This window comes from Sus scrofa, chromosome 18, assembly GCF_000003025.6.
Source record: "Sus scrofa isolate TJ Tabasco breed Duroc chromosome 18, Sscrofa11.1, whole genome shotgun sequence".
NCBI classification, from domain to species: domain Eukaryota; kingdom Metazoa; phylum Chordata; class Mammalia; order Artiodactyla; family Suidae; genus Sus; species Sus scrofa.
The window spans coordinates 17,559,363-17,587,346 of NC_010460.4; the positions used below are offsets into that span (position 1 = coordinate 17,559,363).

Sequence of the window (27,984 nt, forward strand, 5' to 3'; positions counted from 1 at the left end):
CTTAACCTGCTGTACCACAAGGGAACTGCAAATCTTGTCTCCTTTTAACATGATACTGTAAATTTAATTTTCTTTGAGGTGTATCATATGACTCATGTTAAAAGCCAAACTTGATTCTTCCATTCTTTCAACTCAAGGAGATTATTTTCACAAAAATATCTATGAGAAAGCAGTCAATTGCCCTAATATGAATCAAATTCTCTTTCAAAGAATATGTAAGTTCAAACTGGTAATTAAATGTTAAGTACTAGCGTTATGTTTAAAGACTAGGTTGTGTACATAAAACATTTTTTTTTGGTTGCCAAAGTGTAAATGCTAGCCATTATATATGTTCAAGTCTCTCCTCCCATGAAACTACTTCTATTTATTTTGTATTGTTTTTCATAGCAAACTAAATAATTATAAAACTTATTTTAAAATTAATATGTAATTATGAAAAAGAAAGGATTCTAGCATCTCCTAATCTACCACTAAAAAGATCCACTCACTTGTCACTTCCCAGGTTTCTGGCAGACTTCCATAAATTAAGATGAAAATCTACAATTCCTTAAGGGTGATATCTTGGAGAGCATGGTTGAAAAAGAGATGTCAAAGGTTTCATGTCCCTGACACTCAAAAAAAAAAAGAGACCCTACTCTTTAATCTTAAATGATTATATCATGAAAAGCATAACATCTTTCCCTCAAAGACTTCAAGAAATCTTTTAAGTCCTCCCTATCAGGTTACATATTTAATTTCTAAAATCAAATAAATAATGGATATCCATTTATTCCCCATCCCTACTCTCAACCAATTCTTAACTTGAAGTTGTCTTTATTTTACTGTATCACATGAACACAAGATTAGCTAGAGTTAGGCTGAGTTCAAAATAATTTCCTTCTCACAATATTTGACAATTTTGCTTATAAAGCATTCTAAGCAGCGTTGTCCAACCCACAACCTTGCCAACCTCCAAAAATCTTAATCTGATCCTTGCTTACCTACAAAGGTAACCAGTTTTCTCTCCATTGCTTTTAGGATTTTCTTCTTCCTTGGTTCTGAAATTTCATTAAAGAAGTATCTAGATAGGGATATTCTTTTTTCATTCATCCTGATCTGAACCTGTTATTTCTTTCAGTCTGAAATCTATCTTCAGCTCTGAGAGTTTTCTTCATTTTTAACTTGAGTGGTTTTGTTGTTGTTCTTTTTTTTTTTTTTTTTTTTTGCCTCCATTCTCTTTCTAAAACTCTTAGTAGGTAGATATTGGAAGTTTAAGTCCCTTTCTCTGCTCCTTAACTTTCCTCATATAATTTCAGTTCACTTTTAGTAACCATTTAGATGTATGTCCACAGTTTCTTCTACTTACTGAGATTTTCATTTCACTATCAAACCTTTAATTTATAATTTTTCTATATATTTCCTTTTTATGGGTGCAACAGCCTCCTGAATTCCTCTAAAAATATAATTTAAAATTTATCTTAAATACATCTTCAATTTACATTACAAGCTGTTTTTCTTTGTTAATTCTTTTTTTTTTTTTTGTCTTTTTTGTCTTTTTGCTATTTCTTGGGCCACTCCCACGGCATATGGAGGTTCCCAGGCTAGGGGTCTAATCAGAGCTGTAGCCACCTGCCTACACCAGAGCCACAGCAACGCAGGATCCGAGCCACGTCTGCAACCTACACCACAGCTCACGGCAACGCCGGATTGTTAACCCACCGAGCAAGGGCAGGGACCGAACCCGCAACCTCATGGTTCCTAGTCGGATTCGTTAACCACTGTGCCACAACGGGAACTCCTCTTTGTTAATTCTTAATTCATTGAGTTCAGTACCTCCTATCTCATGGTATTATCTTCAAATATTTGGATTTGGAGGTTACTGTTTTAGTCTTCTTTGTATCTAAGAATCCCTATCCAGCTGCCTGTTGCATATACAGTAGTCTGCCTCAAGGGATTAGGTGGGGAGAGGTGAGACATGATGCTGTGAAGGGTTCTGCAGCAGCTCCTATTGCTCTATCCTTCTAGCTCCAATGTCCACACTAAACACTTGACCTCTGGACAATTATCACAGTTCAGTGCTACTCAGTCAAACTGGAAAACGCCCTGCTGTTTCATCTCCAACTGATCGTCTAATGTTTGCTGCAGCTATATACTTTGAGACTCAAGCTGCTGCTATCTTATAGGTTGTGGTTTCTTCTTGTTGGAGCTGATCCTACCTGCTTTCACAGGAATTCCCTCAAATATTCTGAGTTCCCTAAGGGCATTCCTTTTTGTTTTTCTACACTATTACTAATGTATTGTCATTTTACAGGATGTGGAGCAGGAGGACAGTAAAAGTGTATGTTCAACCTGCCAATGATCTACATCCACCTGTGACAAGTTTCTCCTGCCATTTCTTTTTTTTTTTTTTTTTTTTTTTTTTTTTTTGTCTTTTTGTCGTTGTTGTTGTTGTTGTTGCTATTTCTTGGGCCGCTCCCGCGGCATATGGAGGTTCCCAGGCTAGGGGTTGAATCGGAGCTGTAGCCACCAGCCTACGCCAGAGGCACAGCAACGCAGGATCCGAGCCGAGTCTGCAACCTACACCACAGCTCACGGCAACGCCAGATCGTTAACCCACTGAGCAAGGGCAGGGACCAAACCCGCAACCTCATGGTTCCTAGTCGGATTCGTTAACCACTGCGCCACGACGGGAACTCCTCCTGCCATTTCTTGACTAGCTCCTATTTCATTTTCCAGACATTTCCTCAAAAATGTGTTTATATTTGAAGGACAGTTTGACTAGATATAAAACCCTTGGCTCACACTGCCTGTTCTTTGAATACTTTCTAGATGTTACTCTATTGTCTCTTGGCACTGAATGCAGCTATAGACAAAGCTGGTATCTCATTTTATTTTTGAATCATTCTGTCTAGTTGCCCCCAAAATGGCCTTTATCTTTGAAATTCAGTGTTACAAACACATACCTTCGAGTTGAATGCCTAGGTCGATTTCCCCGGAATATAACATGCTCTATTGATATGTAGACTAGACTTCTTTCTTTAGAAAAGTCTTTCTGAATTTTATTTACAAATATTTGTTCTGTTCCATTGTTTTGGTTTTCTTCTTTAATGTCTCCAATGATGCATATGTTGGCTCCCTTTTGCCTGCCTTCTCTATCCATAATTTTCTGGCTAGCCCTTATATTTATTTTCTTTATCTGATTTTCTTATTTCTATGTATATGACTCTAACCTGTTCTTCTATATGCTTCTCATAAAGTAGTCTTTATTTTTCAAAGTATTACTATATTTTTCTTCAATTTCTTTCCTGAGATTTATCAGATCCAGTTTCACCTGCTCCTATTATTTGGCCATCTCACCTGCATTCTTAAATTTATGCCCTGTAGTTTTCTTCAGAGTTTCAAGCTTCATTAAGTCAATTTAATTCATGATAGAATACTGGGATATAATATTCATCTGCTGATGCATGGAAGAAAGTTCCTGCTATTCTTTTTCCTTTTATTGCTCTTCTTTAGAGTACTTCTTTAAAGATTTGGTGTTTACTGCTTTTTAGTTGTTGATATTTAAATAAGTTGAAATTCCTGGAGCAGATAACACAAGGTTCCTTATGGAAGTGTGACATTCTTGCTCAAGACTCCCTGCTCTAATTGCTACTGAACTGAATGGCTTCTTCAAAATAAGTGCTTCCAGGAAGCCATGTCTTCTCTTTTCTGGTTTAGGTGGCTTTTATCTTGAGCCTTGAGTTCCCACAGTTCCTTCAACTGACCTGCAAAAGGAGCCTCTGTCCCCACTTGTCATGGTGTTTCTTTGCTCTTGGAAGACGGTGCTTTCTGACATCTACCACCTGTGAGCCTTGCTGGACATTTTCCGCTATTATTTAACCGACTCCTCCAGTGGCTGCCCTAGGTTCAATTTCTGCCCTGCTCATGATACATCCACTATGATGTACCTCTGGCTAAGCTTCCTCTGCATTGTCAGTTCTCCCCTGATACACTGTTGTGAGCTTTAATAATACAGCTTCTGGGTATTCTAGTTGTTTTTGGCTAAATTTACAAGGAATTGGGAATTGTAGGTTTTCTTTTGTTCCTGGTTTTGCTGAATATGTGACTTGTGTTTTTTTTAAAATCTTTTTGTTTGGTTCTCATTCCTGAAAAACCACACAAAGCAACAAAATGGAAAGCTTCAAGACTAAGCTGCCACTATGTTCTTAGAAAATCCAGAAGTCTTTGAGTTTTAATTTTTTAAATATGTTAAAATTCAAAATACTATGCTTCATGCTTCTAGCTTTCTCATGTTCTTCTCAAATTTGAACTTAAGTATCAAATCTTTAAGTGTCATAAACAACTGCAAGTAACTTTTGGATTAGGTTCCAATTTATAGCTTTATTTGCATGAAAAAAAAATAGGCTTATACAGATTATGTTAATTGTTCAAGGTCAGAGAAATAGGTGTTGGCTGAATTAGCACCAAAATCCTAGTTTCTTCACCCCTTAGTGTTCTAACAACTAATGAGTTGAAAATCAAGCATTATTTAACAGAACCTAGGCTCCAAAGAACATTCTATTTTATCAAAATCGAGAGAAACAAAGGTCCCACATAAGGATAATATATGTATTACACTCAAGCTAACCTTAAGTTATTCTTTTTTTTAACCTATAAAAACATAAGCCTCTTCTGTAAAATGAATTTGTATGTTACTTGTTAGAAGCAAGAAAATAAACTGTTCCCCTAACAATGTTATCTACTGATGTTCTGTTTTTAAAATATCAGAACCATCCTAACTTTTTCTGGAGTTCCCATTTGCCACATGAATAACACTGAGGATATCAGCGGGGCAGCGTAAAGCTTTGCAGAGCTCAGTTATGGACAGCCAGCAGAAGTTCCAAATTCAATCTGGGGAGTACTATGAAGACTAATGTTTTTGATTTTCCATCTACCACTTGCTTGATAGGGATATAACCCACTGCTCCTTTCCATATCATTCTCCTATAAAAACTACCTGTTAATATAAATACAGCAGGAGGAAGGTTTTACAGGAAACAATTAACAAAAATCGGTAAAGAAACAATAAAGACTTGGGTTTCAATGCTTAGATACTAGGCATAAGCTATATTTGATCATAATTCTAGCAGCACTTCCCATTTCTCAAGTACTACATAATGCTTTATTCATCAATACAGTGTAACAGATTTTTTTTTTTTTAAGTCTTTTCCTTTCTCATACTCCAAAAAACTCTGGACGTGAATGGAGCTAAGCAAAACTGTCAAAGAATTCAAAGTGGTTACTGTTTTGTTTGAGGTACTGACCTATACTAAACTGATACAAAATAAGTACTTAAAGACAGATAATAAAGATAACAGGGATGAGGAGGAGGAGAGCTACATGCATGTTAATACTTCAATGGTTTACAAGATTGCCATATGCAGTCTTCCCATCTACATCATTGTATGATTTCTGCTGGTGCTGAATTTAAACTTCATCTAGGATACGCCCAATTCCTATGTTTTATTCTGAGTTTGTGATATATACAAAAGTTAATACATTTCACTTGCATTGGAAGAAAAACTCTAAATTTCAAATTCCTGAACTCATTACAAAATAATTTTAAATCTTCTAGGAATGTAAAATAAAAAGTTTTAAAGGGGCACACGGTTATTGTTATGATGTATGAATATCATAACACTAAATTTTTTCCTAATATTGCTCCATTTATTCTCTATAAAGATATTACAAATTAACAATTATGTTCTGAGGTCTTAGTATTTTCATCCTACACCAAACAAGAGAAAACATTTTTAAAGAAAAACTTTATACCTACTGAAACAATAGTTCTTTTTATTATGTCACAGGTATTTGTAGTAGAAATCACTAATAGACAACTTAGCATAACATGTGAAATAAACTCTAAGAGCAAGAGTCACTGAGCACTTCCACCAGATAGTTATTTGTGCACCAAACCTGATGATCAAACACCAATTTCGGTCCTCCGTCAGCAGCAGTATCCTCACTGAGTAACATCCATGTGTTTGTGTCAATGTCATAACGATAGAAATCACTTTTCAGAGATTTGCTGTTCCTCACAGAGGAATCCAAATAACGCCCCAATGTGTAGATTTGCCTTCGCTGAATGTCAATGCACATTTTATGACATGATCTAGCACTAGGACCATTCTGTGGAGAGCAAAAAATAAAAATAAAGAAGAAAAGAAAAAAATTCAAAAAATAAATAATGGAAACTAAAACTAAATGTCCTTTTTTGTTGACTTTCACGAAAAGGTTTACTGGGAAAATTATTAAGTCCAGCTAACATAAGTCCAACACTAGGTTTAAATCTCTAGAGGAAAATAAAAGAAGCAGTAGGAGACACAAATCTTACCTTAGAAATGCTTAAACTCTACCAGGAAAGAGGAAATGAACTATATTCTATGGCACTCTGTTTATAATACTTATATGGCTTCTACTGTATACTCCATTACATTTTAGTCATTTGTACTGAGAACTTAATCCTTTGTACACATCAACCTGCTTAAAGGCACGTTTGGGGAGTTCCCATCATGGCTCAGTAGGAACAAATCTGACTAGCATCCGTGAGGACGCAGGTTTGGGCCCTGGCCTTGCTCAGTGGGTTAAGGATCCAGCGTTGCCATGAGCTGTGGTACAGGTTGCAGACGTGGCTTGGATCTGGTGTTGCTATGGCTGTGGTTTAGGTCAGCGGCTACAGCTCCAATTCAACCCCTAGCCTGGGAACCTCCATATGCTGTGGTGCAGCCCTAAAAAGAAAAGACACATTTGGTCTTTCAATTTTTTTTTTGTACATCTCATCAGAATCTAGCAAAAAAACAGGCCCTCCAAGAATATTTAGAATTTCACAATTGGTAGGAACCTTAATAAAATGTGTAGTTTAATGTTCTCCTTTTAAAGATGAGGAGATATAAGCTCAAAGTGATAAAAGGAGAATGAAAATTCTTTTTCTTCATCCACCCTTTACATATATAAAACTGACTCTCCCGACAGAATGACTCAGCTATATAAAACAACTAGGGAACAAAATGAAAAATAGTATATTATCAACAAAAATTAATCAGTTGAGATCACTTATATCACAGGACAGAATAAAGGGTAAAAGAAAAATATTGTAGTATTAGCCAAAAAAAGTTCATAAAAAAAAAAAGGAACTTCAGCTGGGTAGGACTGAGTTAGTTGAAAGAGGGAAAAGAAAAGAGACCTAATATTTATTTGTTAAATATCTCCTAAATTCTGGAGTTCCCATCATGGCTCAGTGGAAACGAATCTGACTAGCATCCATGAGGACACAGGTTTGATCCCTGGCCTCGCTCAGTGGGTTATGGATCTGACATTGTAGTGAACTATGGTGTAGGTCACAGATGTGGCTTGGATCCCAAATTGCTGTGGCTATGGTGTAGGCCAGCAGCTACAGCTCCAATTCGACCCCTAGCCTGGGAACCTCCATATGCCATGGGTGTGGCCCTAAAAAGACAAAAAACAAAACAACCCTCCTAAATTCTGTCTATATTATTACTATATGTGTGTATATATTTCACTTATCCTTGTAACAACTCCATAAGGAAATAATACCATCATTTCACAGAGTCCAATCTGTCTACAGTCACAAAACTAGGAAGTAAGATAGAGAAGCTAAGCCCCAGTGTAACCAAGTCAAAGACTGCTCTTCCTACTCTTTCAGATTGTTTTGTCCAGAAGGTAAGAGAAATTTTGTTTCTCTTGGCAAAAATATACTAAACACAATATGGGGGGTTATAACTGAGATGAAGAATTCTTATTACAGAAATAACAAGAGTTGAAGAATACACAAGGTAGAAACAGGAAGCCTGTGAATGACTGACAGAGGAGAACGGAGTGTAATCTTGCATTAAAGAACTAATTTAGGTTTCTAGAAGTAGGATATAACATAAAAAAGCAGTATTATAGGAAGAGTAATCTAGCATTACTTAGATTAAATGAAGAAATAAATGTATTAGACAGGAAGAACAGTTTGACATTAGTGTTATTGAACCAGGTATTAAGTTGATTGAATCTGTGATTTAGTATTCATACTAATTACCATTTTTTAAATTATCTTAAAAGATTTCTATCAAGGAAAATCTTCAGCAGATAAGGTAGAAATTTAAGAAAGGATTTCCCCTGTAATTAAATAATCTGAAAAACAAATACTGAGATAACATATAATGAATCTATGTCATATTTCCTAGAGTGTGAATTCTGAGATTTTAAGAGTAAAATAACAGAACTTCTTGCTTCAGCTTAATTAGTACAAGTGCTATGAAAATGATCAAATTATTTCCTAAGAAGAGAAAAGGGTAATAAAGATAAGAATAGAAATTAAGAGGTGAGAACAGTTAAAAAAAATCAAGAAAATTAATAAAGTTGTTTTTTTAAAGATCAACAAACCACTAGCAAGCCTAATTTTTTTAAAAGGGAGAGAAAATACAATAACTTCTTTAAATTGATTAAGATGACAAAGAAAAAATTTTAATTGGTATTCTATTCATTCCCAACTTATGCACTTAACATTGAAAGCAGGTAACAATATTACAAAGGAGGAAGAGGAAAAATAATACATCGGTAGTCTTCAGCTAGTATACTTTAAGAACAGGGACATGGAGTTTCCATCATGGCTCAGTGGTAATGAACCCAACTAGTATCCATGAGGATGAGGTTTGGATCCGTGGCCTTGCTCAGTGGGTTAGGGTTCCGGCATTGCCGGGAGCTGCAGTATAAGTCTCAGATACAGCTTGGATCTGGCGCGGCTATGGCTGTGGCTGTGGCTGGCAGCTGCAGCTCTGAATCGATCCCTAGCCTAGGAACTTTCATATGTCGCAGGTACGGCCCTAAAAAGAAAAAAAAAAAAGGATATTTCACAACAAAAGAGGGTTTATCTCAGAAATACAGTCAATTTTACATTTGAAAATCAATCAAGTAATCCATCACATTAAAAAAATAAAGGGGAAAAATATGATCTTAATTATAAAGAGAAAAAACAACACATTTTCATGAGGAAGAACTCTCAGCAAACTAGGAATATAAACGAACTTCCTCAATCTGTAAAGAATGTATGAAAATCCTAAACCTAATTTTTCACTGAAGAGTGAAATAAAGAATGCTTTCCTGCTAAGACCTGAAACAAAATAAGGATGTCTATTCTTACTTCTTCTAGTTAACATTGTACTGCAAGTCCGAGTCAGTGCAATAAAGCAATAAAAAATAAAATTAAAAGCTATGAAAGAAAAAAAGTGTTAAAAGGAAGAAAGAAAATTGTCTATTTACAGATGACAGGATTGTTTGTTTAAAGTATCCAAGGAAATCGATGTAGACAAAATAGAAACTATTAGAAATAATAAGTGGATGTAGAAAAGTGATATGATACAAAGGCAATATTAAATTACCAATTTACTTCAGTGTATTAGCAGCAAACAAATTGAAATTTAAAAAATTGTTAAATTTATAAAAGCATGAAAAAACAAAATACACTGGCATCCGTTTAATAAAAATAAAAGAGACCTACAATCTGTAAACTCCAAGTGCTGAGAGATAATGAATGAAACTGAAATAAATGGACACTGAACCCTGTTCACGGATTAGAAGGTCCAATATCATTAAGATATCAATTCTCTCCAAATTGCTTTACAGATTAAACATATTTCCAATCATAATTCCAACAGTTTTAGAAACTGACAATATGATTCCAAAATTTATATGGAGATGTAAAGAAGAGTCAAAATAATTTTTAAAAGGAGGAACAAAGAGGCCTGACCTGTGGAGTTCCTGTTGTGGCTCAGCGGTAACAAACCCAACTAGTATTCATGAGGACTTGGGTTCAATCCCTGGCCTCGTTCAATGGGTTGAGGATTCAGCGCTGCTGTGAGATGTGATGTAGGTAGGATCCCACATTGTTGTGGCTGTGGTATAGGCTGGCAGCTGTAGCTCCACTTCAGGCCCTAGCCTGGGAACTTCCTTATGCTGCAGATGCAGCCGTAAAATGAAACAAAACAAAAAACCCCAACAACAAACCAAAACAAGGAGGCCTGACCTGAAGGAGTGTCACTTGAACAGACCAGAAGATAATGGAGCAGATTAGTGTCTAAAAAGAGACATATACTTACACGCTCAACTGATTTTTCAGAAAGGTGCCAAAGCTATACAACAGGAAAGAAGATAGGGAGCAACCGGAATTCTCATACATCTCTACAAGAAATATAAAATAGTACAACCACTTTGGGAAAAGCTTTAACAGTTTCAACAAGGGATCCTAAAAAGATGAAAGACTGATGAGTGACAGAATATTTTCTTAATCTCAAAATGCTTCCCTACAAATTACTTATTAACTATAGAGTGGGAAATCTGGTGAGCACCCTCTTAACCATGTGATCAAAGCTAACATCAAACAAACTGACATAATGTGCCTGCCTCCTGATACTATTCTGAAGAGAACCTAATGTCCTCCACAAGGCATTCCTGCTAAAAATGCTTAACCTATATCAAATCCTAGGGAAACATCAGAGAGACCCAACTGAGGGATATTCTACAAAACAACTGCCCTGTATTTTTCAAAAATGCCAAAGTCAAGAAAGACAAGGAGAAGGAACTGTTTCTGATTAAAAGACACTAAAGAAAATGACACTGATAACACTGTAAATCAACTATACTTCAATAAATTAAAAAAAAAAGAAAAAAAAAAAAAGAAAATGACACTGAAATGCACCACATAATCATGAATTGAGTCCTGGGTCAGGTATAGAGGTCGGGGGTAACAATGAGACACCTATAAAGACATTACTAAGGCATTATTGGGATAACTGTCTATATGAGAATAGGGAATGTGTATTAAAGCAGCAGGTCTCACCTCAGTCTGGGATCTCTTAAGACACTTCAGGGAATCCACAAAGTTATTTTCATAACAATACCAAGATGAAAAATTTTTGTCTTTTTGCTCTTACACTTAAGTGTATGTGCTATTTTCCAGAGGCTATATGACTTTTTATACAGCAACAGAATGAATGCAGAAGTAGACATGAATCCAGCTGCCTTCTATTAAGGCAGAATTAAAAAGATTTCAAAAACTATAAATACTACTACTTGATATATGATGCCTGTTTGGAGGAAAAGCACTATGCAATTGAGTTGTAAGATTTTTCCCATGAAACACAATATTTACTCAAAAGAAAATGAAGAATTCCATGGACATGGAGAACAGATTTGTGGTTGCCACGGGGGAGGGAGAAAGAGTGGGATGGACTGGAAGTTTGGGGTTAGTAGATGCAAACTATAGCATCTGGAGTAGATAAGCAATGAGATCCTGCTGTACAGCACAGGGAACTATACCTAATCACTTGTGATGGAACATGATGGAAGACAATGTGAGGAAAAGAATGTATGTACAACTGGGTCATTTTGCTGTATAGCAGAAATTGACAGAAGATTGTAAATCAACTATAATAAAAAAATTAACCCCCCTCAAAAAAAAACTCTCCTAACAAATCCAGTATGGTTATTCAGGCATTTTCTGAAAGATGAATGAAGTATGCTATTTTGAAGAAAAATAACTGACAAAATTTGTTGTCAATAATAAAACGCACATTTTAAGGCAAAAATTAGAATTTCAGAAAACTTTTAACTGCCACTGTGATCTTGACACCTTCCCAATATTTAAAAGGCTTTTTAAATGAAATTGATATTAATATTAACAAATATGGTTTGAGTGGGGTGTTTTATAATTAAAATATGTCAACATTTGGAATACGTGTGCAACTCAAGGAACCAATATTTTTTAAGTGACAAACACATGATTAGAAAATAAAAACATGGGTAAAAGATCAATTTAAAGAGCAACACAGTTCAGTGGATTTTAATGTTAAGAGAATTAAAAACATTAGCTGAGAGGGAGTTCCCGTCGTGGCTCAGTGATTAACAATCCGACTAGGAACCGCGAACCACAAGGCCACGAGGTTGCGGGTTCGATCCCTGGCCTTGCTCAGTGGATTAACGATCCGGCGTTGCCGTGAGCTGTGGTGTAGGTTGCAGATGCGGCTTGGATCCCTCGTTGCTGTGGCTCTGGCGTAGGCAGGCGGCTACAGCTCCAATTCGACCCCTAGCCTGGGAACCTCCATATGCTGCGGGAGCGGCCCAAAAAATGGCAAAAAGACAAAAAGAAAAAAAAAAAAAAAAACACATTAGCTGAGGGTCTACAATGTACTGTAATAAAAAACACTGCATTAGGGTCTATAGTGCAATTACCTTTAAGAGACAACAACTTGTCAATCTGGGGTAGAAGATGAAAAAAGAACATGTGCTATTATATAAAAAGGCTACTATTAAAATAAGACTTTCCAACAATGTATCAATATGAGGTCCAATTTTCTTCATATATTTCACACAAAACACCATGATGCAAGAGATTAAGTGCACAAACATGTATGAGAATCTGGCTATGTTCCACTAAGCCAGACATTAAAGAGATTTATAAAAATGCAAAATTATACAATTTGTTTGAACCTATAAAAACTTATCCATGTACCTACATAAACATTTAAAATTAAACTTTAAATTATTCTAAGAGCTAAGCCATTCTATTATCTTTCAAGCTACTGCCTGTGCTAAGTAGATACATATTTAAGTAAATTAAAGTGAGTTAAATTATTTTTGCTTTTTTGTGATTTATTATTTTTATAGATTATACTTCACTTAAAGTTATCAGAAAATAATGGTTATATTTCCCCTTGCTGCTTATTTATTTTATTCATAGTAATTTTTATTTTTTAATATCATACTTTTAAACCATGCACTAGAATATCATGAAACAATAAAAATTATACTTACTAGTGTAGAAAACAAAATTAGATACATGAAATTCTAACTGTTCAGTTTTGGAAGGAATAAGCGTGCATTTTCCTAAAGCCATATATTCTCATTCACGTCACTGATGGAACAACAAAAGGTTTTTAGGTATTTAAATGAATAAAATAGTAATAAACTATAATAAATCTGGATTCCAGTACTGGATCACCACTTTACTTATCTATCTCTACTGACCTCAAAATGACAGAAACAAAGTGTTTTCATCAAGACAATTTCTGTATTTTCCCAGTACTAGTTTTAAATAAGTATTAATTGAATTCTAAACATTACTTATAACATACGTAAATAGTAAAAAAAAAAATTAATATCCACGCCCAACTTCAAAAGTAGAACACTGATACTACCTTTGAGGCCCCCTGGAATCCATCCCCTTCTCTTGCCAAAGCAACAACTCCCCTGAATTTTGTATTTATCATCTTTTTTCTCCAGCACTAACTTATCATTTAACTTATTTCAACTAGTCATCAAAGCGTACGCATAAGATTCATGCTGTAAGGAATTCAGCATCTCCACAGGGAAATGAAAATATAGGAGCTCCCTCTGTGGCACAACAGGACTGGTGGCGTCTTAGGAGCTCTGGGACATAGGTTCGATCCCTGGCCCAGCACAGTGGGTTAAGGATCTAGTGTTGCTGCAGCATTGGATTAGGTCGAGACTGCAGCTCAGATCTGATCTCTGGCCCGGGAGCACCATATGCTTCAGGGCAGCCAAAGAAGGAAAAACAAACAAACAAAAAACCAAAAAAACGTAAACCAATCATTATAGCAGACCCATGCAAGGAATACAAGGCATTAAGTGGACATAGCAGAATTAATAATGCTTCTAATTCTGGTTAGGGAAGTCAAGAAAGGTTCCAGAGGAAGTGAAATCTTCACAGAGTTTTAAAGAGTAAGTAGGCATTTACTAGGTAAAAGCTGGATACATGTGATGAGGAGCCTCTGTTAATTCCAAACAGGCAAGACACCATTCCAAAGGACACAGACGAGAATGTTGAATAAATTTTAGCAACTAGAAGTAAGGATAGCACCTAAAGCCAAAAAAATGAGTCTAGAAAAGTAGATGGGGATCAAATCATGACGAAAAACTTGAAGTTTTTACTCTAAGCAAAAGGAACTAAGGTAGATAAACTTCTTTATTGTTGTGATTACTCACACTTCCCAGCATCTATGCCCTTTGACAGTGCTGCCCACCAACCAATAACCGTGGATTTGGTCATATGACTTCTTTTGGGAAAAGAGAATAACAAATTTAATGAAGCACATATGCCTGCTTCATCCCCCTTGCAATACTACCAGTGCATAAGAACAAAATTCAGCGAGCCAACAGGAAGGTGAGTGACTAGGTAAAACAGAGCTTAGTAGTACCAGCTGACTCCCAACAGATGAGTGAACCCAGCCAAAACCAAAAATCACCCAGTCCATTTATAGACTTATGAACAAAGTAAATGCCTATTACTATACGTCACTAAAGTTTTGCGTATGCTTATAATGTACTATAGAATGCACAGCTAACTGAAATAGGGACTGAAGCTAACCATGTGGTTTAAGCAGAGGCGTCACTTAAAATGGCCAAATGTTTTCTTAGAAGACTGTGCTAATGAATGGAGAATAGATCTTGAGATCAATAATGGAGGCAAAAAGTTTAAGAAAGAAACTATAAAGTTGGAATTAGTGCCAAAAGGAATAGAGAAGAGACATCTGATATGTAAGGTTGCGTGCTAGAATTGATGGAACTGAGGCACTAATTAGATTTATCCAATGAAGAAGAGGGAGGATTTCAGCATGAATCTCAAGCTTCTTGCGAGAATAATTACAGATACAATCAACCTACATCTAAAATAGTTTAAGAAAAGTAAGATAGGTATTCTTTTAAGATCTGTCTTTATTTTTTGTTGAGGACAGAAATAATCATTTTAGAAAATGGTACTTTAATGCTGAAAGGCAAAGGCCATTTTACAGGGATAATAACTAGAAAGCAGAATTTTAAGATCTCTTTGAAAAGATAAAAACTATCCAAATGATTAACAATGGAACACACCAAGTAACCAAGAGTTCAATTTTCTAAGATTAAAGGCATAAAAACAGATTTTAAAAAAAATGGCCTTCCTAGATTAAAATCAGTGGTTTTGAATTAGGTCTTTTTCTCCCCTTTTCATCTGCAGCTACTAAAATTTGTTATAGTTTATTTTTCACCTTGTAATTCCAAAGTGCTTAGATTGAAGAGTACATTAAAAATTCTACGAAGATTTGAAAAAATAATATATGAATATGTGGTTTATATCAGTGTACAATTATGTACTTATTTAAAGCCAGAAATTCAAGCCATTCTATTCACTCATACATGAATACATACATACAATTTTAGTTTAAATATATATCATCTGTGAAAACTGACAATACAATCAAATAGTGAGAAGCCAAAATAGTGAGGTAGTGAAGAAATCTAAAGTACATTTTTTCCAGAGGAAATAAAAATAAGATAATGTTCAAAATAAAGAGTAAAGGGGACTTCCCTTGCGGCTGACAACATAATAAGAGTAAAGGTGACAGGGACATGAGAAAAAAGATAGTTACACAGTTACATTTTAACTAAAGTGGTTAAAAACTAAATTATATTAGATACCCATTTCTATTTATCTCCATAAAATAGATTTGTTCAGGTACCAGTAGTTGAAGAACCAGGTATAGATGCTGAAATGCAAGACTACTTAAGCAAAACTAGTTCATCACAAATTCATCTGCTACACTGCTGACAGACATTAGAAAAGAATACAAATCATCCAAAAAAGAAGTGTATGCCCACACCCCTATCGTAATACAGATGGATGAAAAGTCTGAGAACTTGCCTCTTTCTCAGTGTCTCTAGAGATACATGTCCACTGGTTCTCCTTCACACTGTATGCCCAGAAGTCAGCAAGATCTTGTGTTCCATCCCAGCCACCAAACAAATAAACGGTCTCTATGAAAATTAGAAAAATATGTGTAAAAAATAAACCTAAGGACAAATTTAAGTACAGGCACCCAGATCTAGCCAATTGCTTCTAAGATCATTTAGGAAGGTATATCTAAGTATACTTAAACATGAGGTTTTTAAACTGGTAACATTCCAAAATAAATATCAGTATTTCCTAACCATGAGCACATAGAAAGTCTGTGGCAGAACCAGGAGTTTGATAGATTTATAAATATAAATATAACTAAGAGGCATCCCCTAAGATTCTGACTCCAAAGATCTTCAGTGGGTTAAAAAAAAGTCAATACTTTGAAGGAAACTTGATGTGCAGCCAGTTTAGGAGATTCCATTAAGCCATGAAAAGTTTACATTTACCAGCTTCAAAACAATGGAGCTTCAGATTGTTTTTAAAAATTAAGGGGGAATATACAGTGCAAAATATAAATACATCTAGCTATTTCTGAAAAAGTTCCACACTAAGTCTGTTTTCTATTACAATACCAAAAACAATGGTTAAAACGGCTATGAGTTACAGTTAGGTATCTTAAGAATAAAGCACAGACTTGGTATTTCCTTGGAAACTGGTGGAAAGTTTTCCAAATATACTGTGGTAGGTTTAACTCCTCAGAAATTGACCTTCAAGTCATTCTAGGTATCCTGAGAATTTGGTTTCTCCTTAAGTCTGAGATGTCTATTATATCCATGGACTTTATCACTGTGACAAAACTTATTTCTTGCTCAGTGACTAGTGAAAATTTCTAAGACAAAACACTGTGTATCAACCACCTCTCTTTACAGAATAACAGCGCCTTTCTTTCTTTAAATATTTCCCTTTTGAAAATATCTTATGTCTGCTAGTTACACATGCCCACCAAATTTTTTAAGTTAAATAACACATTACATGAAAACTACAAAGCCATCTACTATGTAATTGACATGCCCTAGGCCTATACACACGGAGACTGTCATCCAAATTACATCCCATCCCGAATAGTTATGATGCACAGTGCACCTGGAAATACTGTAGCATCATTTAAGAAAATTCTTGCCATTCATAGAGCTTTCTTCTAAGAGATCTTTGTCATATTTTTATATAATTTCAAACTCTAAGTGAATTTGCTAAGTGAAAGAACCTAGAGGAAATCAAAATAATGCTTCTGGATAAGAGACCACTGGAACAGGACTGAGTTCTAGTGCTGACTGGGTAATGGGTCTTGGTTTTTTCATTTACAAAACTCTCAGTTTGTGGTGAAGTTCTTCAGATGTAAGTTACTGGAAAACATTCTGAAGGCTGACAAGCGTGAACAGCATTCCAACTTTAGAACATGCACCCCCCCAAAAAAACAAACCCCCAAAGCTTTGTAGTTACTAAGTACCAAAGATGCAATAAAACAGGATTACTGTATCTGTTCCATGTCTAACTCAGTACCTAGAACACTTTTTGCTCTGTACAAATGTGAAATAACAGAAATTATTTTAAACTATTAAAAAACTGCCACATCTCAGAGGTATAAAACAATCCGTTATCATTAGTTAAGTAACATTCTGTTTCCCAAATGGCATATGGTAATTTTACAAGAAAAAAATTAAAGAATTTTCATCTGGCTTAAAAATTATTTGCCAAGGCTTCACTATAAAGGCAATTAACCTCGTTAAATCCTGAAGCCTGGAAAGGGACGGGGTATATAACTAAAATAGCAATTGCAATTGACCTTCTGTTTTATAGTGTTTCTGGGCACCCTCTGGATAAGGTTACCCTGGTTCATTAACTTTAATAACCCTTCCTCTTGGGCTCTGGGTTCTCAATGTTCTCTCTGAAAAGCAGGTCTCTTTGTACACATAAATTCTCACAGCAAAGAAAACCCACATTTCCACAACAGCCTCATTGATAGCTGAGCAAAATAAAATCTGGCACAGAGCAAGCATCCCAATGGAATTAATCCAAGATGTCATTCTTGTTCATGAATGCTTTGTGGTCCCAGTTTAAGTTTAATAGTAAAACTGAATGCATCAGATGGAAACAGGACCTTCCGACATACCTGAATGAATGCATAACAAAATTTAATTAAATCATCTAGTGATTTAAGTTAAATCACTCAGAGATGAAAAATTATTTAGAAACAAACCCAGCAAAAGTAGGGATATAAAAAACCTTTAAAGATTACAGAAATAATCATACAGAACTGTACTGAGAATTAAGAACGAAAAAGGAAAATGCTATTATTTGCAACAGGGCAGTAGTTTGGTTTACTGAATGTCCACTCTCATGCTTACAGGTTATATAACAATTAATGTACATCCCTGGGGCAGTACAATCCTCCTCAAGCAGCAGCCCTTTCTCTGTGGTTTTTTCGTAAAGGAGCACAGGCTACAGAGGCTACCTATTTCTTCCAAATTCATAGGAATGTTCAGTCGGTATTTTTTGAGTATCAATCTGAACTGGCAAGGCATTTTAGAGAATTAAAACAGACACAGCCTCTATCCTCTAGGAACTTACAATCTAGTCAAGCATATAAAACAAGTATATAAATCACCATAATGCAGTGTAGACTAAGTGACATAAGAAAGTTAAAAGGTAAAAAGCACCATGGGGGTTCAAATAAAGGAAGAGAATACACCAGATGGAGGGGACTCAGGAAAACTTCATGGTGACAGTGATCTGATCTATGATCAGAAGGTGGCTTTGTTGGTAGAATGAAGGACAGAGAAGAGGACTTTTCAAGCAGAATAAAGAAGTAAAACAAAGTACAGAGACAGAAAAACACATAAAGTGTCTTAAAAGACACAGACTCTAGGAGTTCCCACTGTGGCTGAGTGTTAACGAACCTGATTAGTATCCATGAGGATGTGGGTTTGATCCCTGGCTTTGCTCAGTGGCTTAAGGATCCAGCGTTGCTATGAGCTGTGATGTAGGCTACAGACACGGCTAAAATCCAGTATTGCTGCGGCGTAGGCCAGCAGCTGCAGCTCTGATTCGAACCCTAGTCTGGGAACTTCTATATGCCATGGATGTGGCCCCCAAAAAGCAAAAAACAAAACAAACAAAATACACAGACTCTAACATGAGGCAGATCTTGGATGGAATTACCACTCTATCACCACAGCTGTGTGACCACCACCAAATTCCTTAATTGTTGGTTTCCTTAGCTCTAAAATGGCACACCTACCATGAGAAGTAAATAATGCATGCACAGAGGAGAAAACTAAGTGATGAATAAACACAGTGTCCATTTTAAAAGAACAAAAAAAGGTAGTGAACTGGAGATAAGTCAAAAAGATAGGTAGTGGCCAGATCATGGAATGAGTTAAAATGATAATACAGACTTTGAACTTGACTCCACAGTGTAGTAGCAACAGAAGATCTTAAGCAGAGATGTTAACATAGTCAGATCTAAACTTGCAACACACAGGCCTGAGTGAATAGGAGGAGCCCGGAAAGAGAAGGACTGGAAGTAAACTGACCAATAATAGCCTATGTTGAAGTTGTCAAGCCAATTTCATTCTAAGAGACTGACTGACTGAATGAATGAATCTATCAGTCATTACTTAGGCCACATAAACTAAAATTCAACCATATGCTTTGTATAGATCTTTTTTGGGGGGTATCAGTACTAAATAAAGCCTATAACTACTTACTCCTAATAGAACTAACCTATACATTTTATACACACTAAAAACAAGGTAGAAATCATCACTGTCTTCACACGATTTTGCACAAAGAAGCAGGTTTATTTTATGAGCCCAACTGCAGTTATCTCTCCTCCTACTCTGATTTTTAGCATAATCCTCCACAAGATGGCACACTATTTTCATAATTTAATACATTTTCCCATATTGAAATAGTATGGACTGCATATAGTATACAAAGACACAGTGTGAGCCTAATGTTAGATAACATTCACTTGTCAAAAAGAAAAGGCAGGAGAAGAGTTACTAGCTTGTGAAAGAAGTTAGCTTAATTCCTAGTTTACTATAGACACCAAGAGAAAAACAAATGAAAAATTTTTAAAAAGTTTAAAAAACACAAATTCATATTCAGGATAAAAATGAACCCTGTCAGTATATATTTGTATATTAACATATTGCAAATAGGAGCTCTCGTTGTGGCTCAGCGGTAACGAACCTGACTGGTATCCATAAGGATGTAGTTTCAGTCCCTGGCTCATTCAATGGATTAAGGATCTGGTGTTGCCATGAGCTGTGGTGTAGGTCACAGACAATGGCTCAGATCCTGTGTTGCTGTGGCACAGGCCAGCAGCTACAGCTCTAATTCAACCCCTAGCCTGGAAACTTCCATACGCCACAGGTGCAGCCCTAAAAAGACAGAAAAAAACAAACAAAAAAAAAAACCCCTGCATGTGGAAATATATAAATAACATATAATTTATACGTAAAAGACATTATTTCATTCAACTCTTTTTTTTTTTTTTTTTTTTTTTTTTTTTTTGTCTTTTTGCCTTTTCTAGGGCCGCTCCCGTGGCATATGGAGGTTCCCAGGCTAGGGGTCGAATCGGAGCTGTAGCCACCAGCCTACGCCAGAGCCACAGCAACGCGGGATCCGAGCCGCATCTTTGACCTACACCACAGCTCACGGCAACGCCAGATCCTTAACCCACTGAGCAAGGCCAGGGATCGAACCCGCAACCTCATGGTTCCTAGTCGGATTCGTTAACCACTGCGCCACGACGGGAACTCCCTCGTTCAACTCTTACAACTTTATTATTCCTATTTTTATCATTATAACTCATTCAAGATCAAACAAAAAGTCAGTGGTAAAGTCAGAATTCAAATCCAGGTATGTCTAATACATGCATACACTTCCTTTCCAGACTACACGACCAGACCACTCAACTTCTAACCACTATGTTTGATTGTTACATCAATAAGGCTGGACTAGAAAAGGTTCTTTCAAAGACTTAGTGAGAATTGTACCTCTGAATATGATTAAAATCAACCTAATGGTAGGAGTTACAGGAAGGCTCTGGTGCATAAACGATGAAATAAAGTATATGAAACCATTTTGGTAAATTATGCTATTAATTATTTTATAATAGAAATAGAAGAATTTCTAGAAAAAAACATTCCAAAGATATCCTAGATTCTGCTCTTATACCCAAAATAAAATCAAAAAGCACCAAATGTTCCCCTAAAAAAGCAGTCTACGTAACATTTAATTTCTTTACCTAGACCCCCAAGGTAATAAAAACTACAGCTTTAAGGAAATAAAGTCTATATACTAGAAAAGAACAAGAAGAATCATCGGAAAATTTAAATATACTGAAATATAACCAATAACATAAATTCATCTCGGAAAAATATCACAATATGATCCATTCATCAAGGTTTAAAGCAGTATCGGAGTGCAGTTTCCAAGTAAATATTTCTTTCCACTCAAAGGAAAAATGGATTTTAAAATTTCAATTTAATTCAGTGAATATTTAGTTCATACCTACTCCAAGCCAGGTTCTGGGGCCATAAAAATGATGCAAGATCCTTGTCTTTCCCCTCCTCAGTAAGACTACTGGGGATGGGAGGTAGAGAGGAGAAGGCTGAATAGAGAGGAATGGGAAACACAACACCTACCCACACAGCTCTAACACAATCGGAAATCACTGGAGTAAAAATAAGAGAATAAACAAAGTGCTATATGAATACAGAGAGGGAAAAGACTGTTCTGCCTGGACCTGTCCCCTGAACGCCAAATTAATATATCTAACCACTTACTTCAAATATCTACTTGGTTGCCTATGTGGCATCTCAAACATAATCTGTCTAAAATCAAGCTGCTAAACAACCCACCATACTTAATCCCCTGTTTCACCCATTTTAGGTAGGGAATGGCTATTCTATTTTTTCCAACTGCTCATGTCAAAACCCTGAGTCATCTCTACTCCTTTCTCTCACACCTCATATCCAATTTATCAGTAAATCCTGTCAGGTGTATATGACATCTTCAAAACACATCCAATATCTGACCAAGTCTCAAAACTTTGACCACCATTCTAGTAAAAACCAATGCTATCATCACTTCTCTGATAAGCACTTGCTTCCTAAAAGGTATCTCTGCTTCTGCACTTCATATGATTTATTTTGTTAAAATGCAAAGTCAGTTCACAGCATTTCTCAAAATCTAACAATGTCTTTCTTCCATTGTCTCAGTAAGAATAAGGCTAAAGTACTTAGAAAATAAGTCAACACAATGGTTCCTCACTACCTCTCTGACTTCACTGCCTACTAACTTCTTCCTCAGCCACCTCAGATCTAGCAACAAATAATCTGGAAAAGCGGGCAACCATTTACTCTGTAACACTATTTTTTCAACAACGAATCCCATTTAAGCAGAGCAAGGAATTACATTTGAAACTTTATATGCATAACAGCAGTATTTACTTATCATGGAATGTCAGAACTTGATAGAGATATTTAACTCTTTAAAAATACATAGGTAATGAATTTTCTCATAAATTCCACAAAGGTGGACAGACAAACTATTACATACCATTTCAAGAGTATCGTGGGCCTCCTTAAAGGCTGCCCATTTATGAAGCCTCATCAAAGAATACCAGGAAATACCAAAAGGATGGAGCATGGTGACAGAAAGGAAAACACAATGGTTATCTGAAACAAAAGACTGGGAATGCTGGATGTGAAAATTACTAAACTTCTGAATGGCATTTTAAAAATTCCTTTTGTTTTCTCTTGATATAGCAGATTCCTGGATTATCTGTTCTCACAACCAGACACATGTTTAACTTAACCTAAACCACAATTCTAGAGCTTTATGAAAGTTCAAAGCTTTTTCTGATTTAAACGGTTGCGTCCTGGGGCATCTTTCCTTCCGTGTCTCTCTGCTTCCAGACACCTGAATCCTCAAAAGCTGCATTCTTCCTCTACCTCAATCTGGATCCCAAACCAGTTCTCAAAAGGAAGAATCCCACGCCACTTCTCAAAAGGAAGAATCCCACGCCAATAGTTTTACACACCATCTCTACTACTCATACAGGGGATCATTTGAATTTAAACTCTTTCAACCTCAACATTCACATACAGTTAACTTTCAATCCTCAATGACTCTGTTCATCTTAAGTTATGTCAGGACATTTGCCTATCATTTGAATCTTTTTATTTTCCATTTTCAAATATCAGGGATTCCAAAAAAAGAAAAATTTTCTCTTACACATGTACATATCCCATAATAAACAACACAGTAAATAAGCCCTATGAAAATCCCTTCTGTTCCCTAATAAAGGGAACTTTAAATGGTAATATAAACCATATTACTTTCACATTTAAGAAAAATAGCATTTTGTCTAGAAAATTAAAGTAGCTTTTCAAACAAATGTTTTTTATTTAGTATTAGCAAATTTTAAAAAAGGATTCAATAATATTTTCATTATGACTGAGAAAAAAAGAATGGCATTATAAATCTCATTTTATGTTCAAAAGAGGAGAAAAGCTACTGCAGACAACCTAAACAATTTTTCACACAGTATTTAACTCTTTTGGATTAAAAATACCAATTTGTATATAGATCTTGCTGAGAAATAAGCATATGGGTATTTATTGAATTCTCAGGTGGAAAAAGGATGCTTTTTATTGAAAAAGGTAAATGCACCTGTATGTTCATTGTAGCACTATTCACAACAGCCAAGACATGGAAACAACCTAAATGTCCATCAATAAATGAATGGATTAAGAAGATGTGGTATATATACACAATGGAATACTACTCAACCATAAAAAAAAACACAAAATAAGCCATTTGTAGCAACATGGATGGAACTAGAGACTCTCATACTAAGTGAAGTCAGTCAGAAAGAGAAAGACAAATACCATATGATATCACTTATATCTGGAATCTAATATAGGGCACAAATGAACCTTTCCACAGAAAAGAAACTCATGGACTTGGAGAACAGACTTGTGGTTGCCAAGGGGAAGGGGGAGGGAGTGGGATAAACTGGGAGTGTGGGGTTAGTAATGCAAACTATTGCATTTGGAGTGGATAAGCAATGAGGTCTTGCTGTATAGCACAGGGAACTATATCTAGTCACTTGAGATGAAATATGATGGAGGATAATGTAAGCAAAAAGAACATATATATGTGTATGACCGGGTCACTTTGCTGTACAGCAGAAATTGACAGAACACTATAAATCAACTATAATGGAAAAAATAAAAATCATTAAAAAATAAAAGAAAAAAAGATGCTTTTAAGACTCAGTTGAGTCAAGCCTATTTCTGTGGGAAGTGGTTTGAGAGGCGGGGTCAAGTTTAGGAAAGCAAATTCCTATGCCTCAAAATGAACTGTTTTCAGAGACCCTAATAATATTGCTAAACAAGCTCACAGGTTACTATACAAATTTAGCAGTTAATTTTAAATAAAATATTATAATCTCTCTTGTTGCCCACAAAACATTTGTGAAAATACATTAATGCCTAGAAGATCACTATGTACACTACAATAACTTTTACTAATTATTTTATAACATGTCAAAATGACTATTCCTGAAGCACTATCATGAGCATAACACAGTAATATAATATAGTTTTTATTATACTTGGAAAAAGTAAAATATTACTTGGGTGGATCCTAGCATTCTATGTGGTAAAGCTTTCTAAAACCAAATAATAAAATTATACAAAATTCTTGGTATTATTTGCTTTTCAAGACAGTAATTTGAAACCTACTAAAGCTATAGCATTAATCTCTAAATATAATGATATTTAAGCTGTTCTAGGCTGTAGAAACCTAAGGAAAATTTTCAGTATTGAGTCAGAGAATAAAATTTAAAAGGTAGGCTTGTGAACAGTGTTTAGCAATTAATAGATCTACCAACACTTAAAACTATCTAATTTTATATTCTCTCTTTCTAAAAATATATGTTAATTCTTTCATTGTAACAATTCCCATATCATGGCATTAAAATATAAATGCACTAAAAATGAAGAAAATTTGATTTTCTATGAAAATCAAATACATATAAAACTACAAACATGCACACATGCACGTGCACGCACACACACACACACAGACACACACAGCTGTAAGGGGCTGTGCATTACATTTCTTTTAGGTTATCTGATTTCATTTGTGCAGTAGCCTCCCCTTTCTCATGGACTATTGCCTCATTTATGTTATACCTATGGCTGATGCCTATTTTCTTTGCTACTTGGTTATAGCCTATGACATTTAACCTTTGTTAATGGAAAGAAGTGTATTCATGACTATCTGGCATTTAATGATGTATACTATTTTAAAGAATTTGCTTTCCATTGCAAGTATTCCTTACCTGTTTGAACATCAATAACCATCTGATGGCCTCCTCTCATTCCTGGTCGGTTATCTTCTCCATCACCTGAAGTAGAAGAGATATTTTCTTTAAAGGAGGAACACAGAACAATCACAAATCCAGAGTAACTTCAATCACAAGTCTGTAATGAGTAGTAGAAATATCAAACATTTATTCTTTCAATATTAAGAATAAGTAAGAAGACTCATAAAAGAAATATGATTTATAACTAAGTTTATAATAATTATCTCTTTTTGCTAATTGCTTTCAGGCTCTTAATGCAACTGGAAGCTATTTCCAATTCATTCAGGACCAGTGCCATAAATTAGCAAAAACACAGGATATACAAAAAAAGTTAAGACAAAAATCTCTGAACTAGTGGAGTGAAGATGGAAAACAATTACAGAATTAGATTGTATGTTTGTAACTCTAGGCATGGTTTATTAGTATAATGAGCAGTTTCAAAGTTCATAAAACTAGCCACTGAAAACTAAGAGGCTATCTAATTTTACATTAATGATGTATTAATTTTATACCAATATTTCAGAAATCAGTTCCCACATAATTTACCTACAAGTTTATCTGAGTACTGCCTGACAAAATGTAAGATTTGATTCTTTTTGATTCTTACATCACGAAGTTTAACAGGCAGGTTTAAATATAATCAAAAACTTTAAAAGAGAAAGCTATTATTCACCTTATATCTAATCCTACTTTATATCAAATCTTATATAATAAAGATGTAACTTCATTTCATGGTTCAAGATGTTACAGGATTCTAATGACTTGGAGGTAAACCAGAAAACCTGAGGTTCTCTTATAACTCTCCAATTAATTAAAATATATTATTCTAGCTAATTACTTTCCCTACATCAGCTTTCTCCTACGTAAAATACGGTACACCCAACTTTTTACTAAATTCACAGGGGTATTATGAAAAAGACTGAAATTTCAGTCTTATCCTATTGTAACTAAAATGCAAAACTGAATCTATATTCAAGCACTAATCATTCAGAAGTTTCCTGCAAATTCTTTCTCCTTTTTAATAGTTAAGTTTAGAATTTGCAGCTCATTAGTTTTGAAGTTTTGTCCTTTTTCTTTTTTCTTCCCTCTAATCAGTAGTATTGCCACTTTCAAGAACAGATTAAGAAAACACTATAAATTTATTGTCAATACATTTGCACTTTACTTATTTAATGCAGTTTTCAAATATACAACTACAGTTTGTTTGCTACAACATGCACTTCTTTGAAGAAAATTACATCATATGTGATAAGATAGGAAAATGATGCTTATTTAACTCTGCCATTATGGAGGCTCATAAGCAGTTTTCTCAGTATGCTAATGTTTAATATTATCAGGGGAAAGCTTTCTCACAATTAAAATGAAGGCCTTAACAATATACGAAAGACCATAGGACAAAAGCTGAACATCCACAGAACTGACTTCCTTTAAATACAAGCACTTTCCACTATGTTAACCGTCTGACAAGGCAGAGAGTACTTTGACAAAAAGTTCTCCCACTTGAAAAAATGGAAAATACTATATCTTGGATCAGATCTTAAGTTTTGACAGACATTGTCTTTATTAGAAGCAAATGTCCTATAGGGTCCACAGCTCAAAGAAAGAAGCATGAGACCCAAGGTTTAAGGCTACAAAATTATTGTGATGCTCAATGTAAATGCCTACTAGTATTTATTTTTATTAGGATAAGTACACTAGTTTTTATTAGTATCTGGTTATAAAGTTCCATAGATTTAGACTGCTACGTCCCATTTCTACTTTTCTCATAAGCTCTATTAGCTTTAGTGAGCAATTTTGCAGAGATTAAGCTTCTTCAGGGACAAATGCTTGGCATCACAATACAATAGGCTATAAATTTACAATTCTACAAAAAGCAGTTAATGATGGTATTTTGTGTAAAAGATGCTCAACCTTCTGTTATAGCCATAAAGCAAAAAGGTTTAAAAGAAAAATTTTAATAAACTAACTCTGCCATCTAGTTGAGAATTTTTGTTTTGTTTTAAACACTTGATTTTCATTAATAGGGTACTGTGAAACTTGAGTGACCTTGGGACAAATGAAACTGGGACATTAAATCAAAAGCACCCACAACCTACGGTGGGAATGTAAATTGGTACAACCACCATGGAGAATAGTATGAAGGTTCCTTAAGAAACTAAATATAGAACTGCGGTATGGGAGTTCCCGTCGTGGTGCATCGAAAACGAATCTGACTAGGAACCATGAAGTTGTGGGTTCGATCCCTGGCCTCGCTCAGTAGGATAATGATCCGGCATTGCCGTAAGCTGTGGTGTAGGTCGAAGATGTGGCTTGGATCTGGTGTAGCTGTAGCTGTGGCATAGGCCAGTGGCAACAGCTCTGATTAGACCCCTAGCCTGGGAACCTCCACATGCCGTGGGTGTGGCCCTAAAAAGACAAAAAGGACAAAAAAAAAAAAAAAAAAAAGAACTAGGGTATGATCCAGCAATCCCACTCCTGGACACATATCTGCAGAAAACCATAATTTGAAAAGATGCATGTACCCCAATGTTCATTGTAGCATTACTTATAATAGAAGAAACAGAAGCAACCTAAATGTCCATCAACAGAGAAGTGGATAAAGAAGGCATGGTACATATATACAAGAGACTACTGTTCAACCATAAAAAAGAATGAAATAATGCCATCTGCAGCAACACGGATGGACCTAGAGATTATCATATTAAGTGAAGTAAGTCAAAGATAAATACCATATGATATTATCTATATGTGGAATCTAATAAAAATGATACAGAAGAGCTTACTTAGGAAACAGAAACAAACTCAGACTTCAAAACCAATCCTTTGGTTACCACAGGTGAAACTG

General features: G+C 35.3%; 1 protein-coding gene across 9 annotated transcripts in view; it reads right to left on the reverse strand.

Annotated features, from left to right (window-relative positions):
• MKLN1 (muskelin 1) overlaps positions 1-27,984 on the reverse strand; it is a 338,714-nt gene that overhangs the window by 65,557 nt on the left and 245,173 nt on the right. For all 9 annotated transcript variants that reach the window (XM_021078931.1, XM_021078932.1, XM_021078930.1 and 6 more), the window contains 3 exons: positions 25,116-25,181; positions 15,716-15,828; positions 5,935-6,147 (listed from right to left, as the gene is read on the reverse strand). In XM_021078931.1, the coding sequence (XP_020934590.1) occupies positions 5,935-6,147; positions 15,716-15,828; positions 25,116-25,181 (392 nt within the window). The remainder of the gene's footprint in view (positions 1-5,934; positions 6,148-15,715; positions 15,829-25,115; positions 25,182-27,984) is intronic.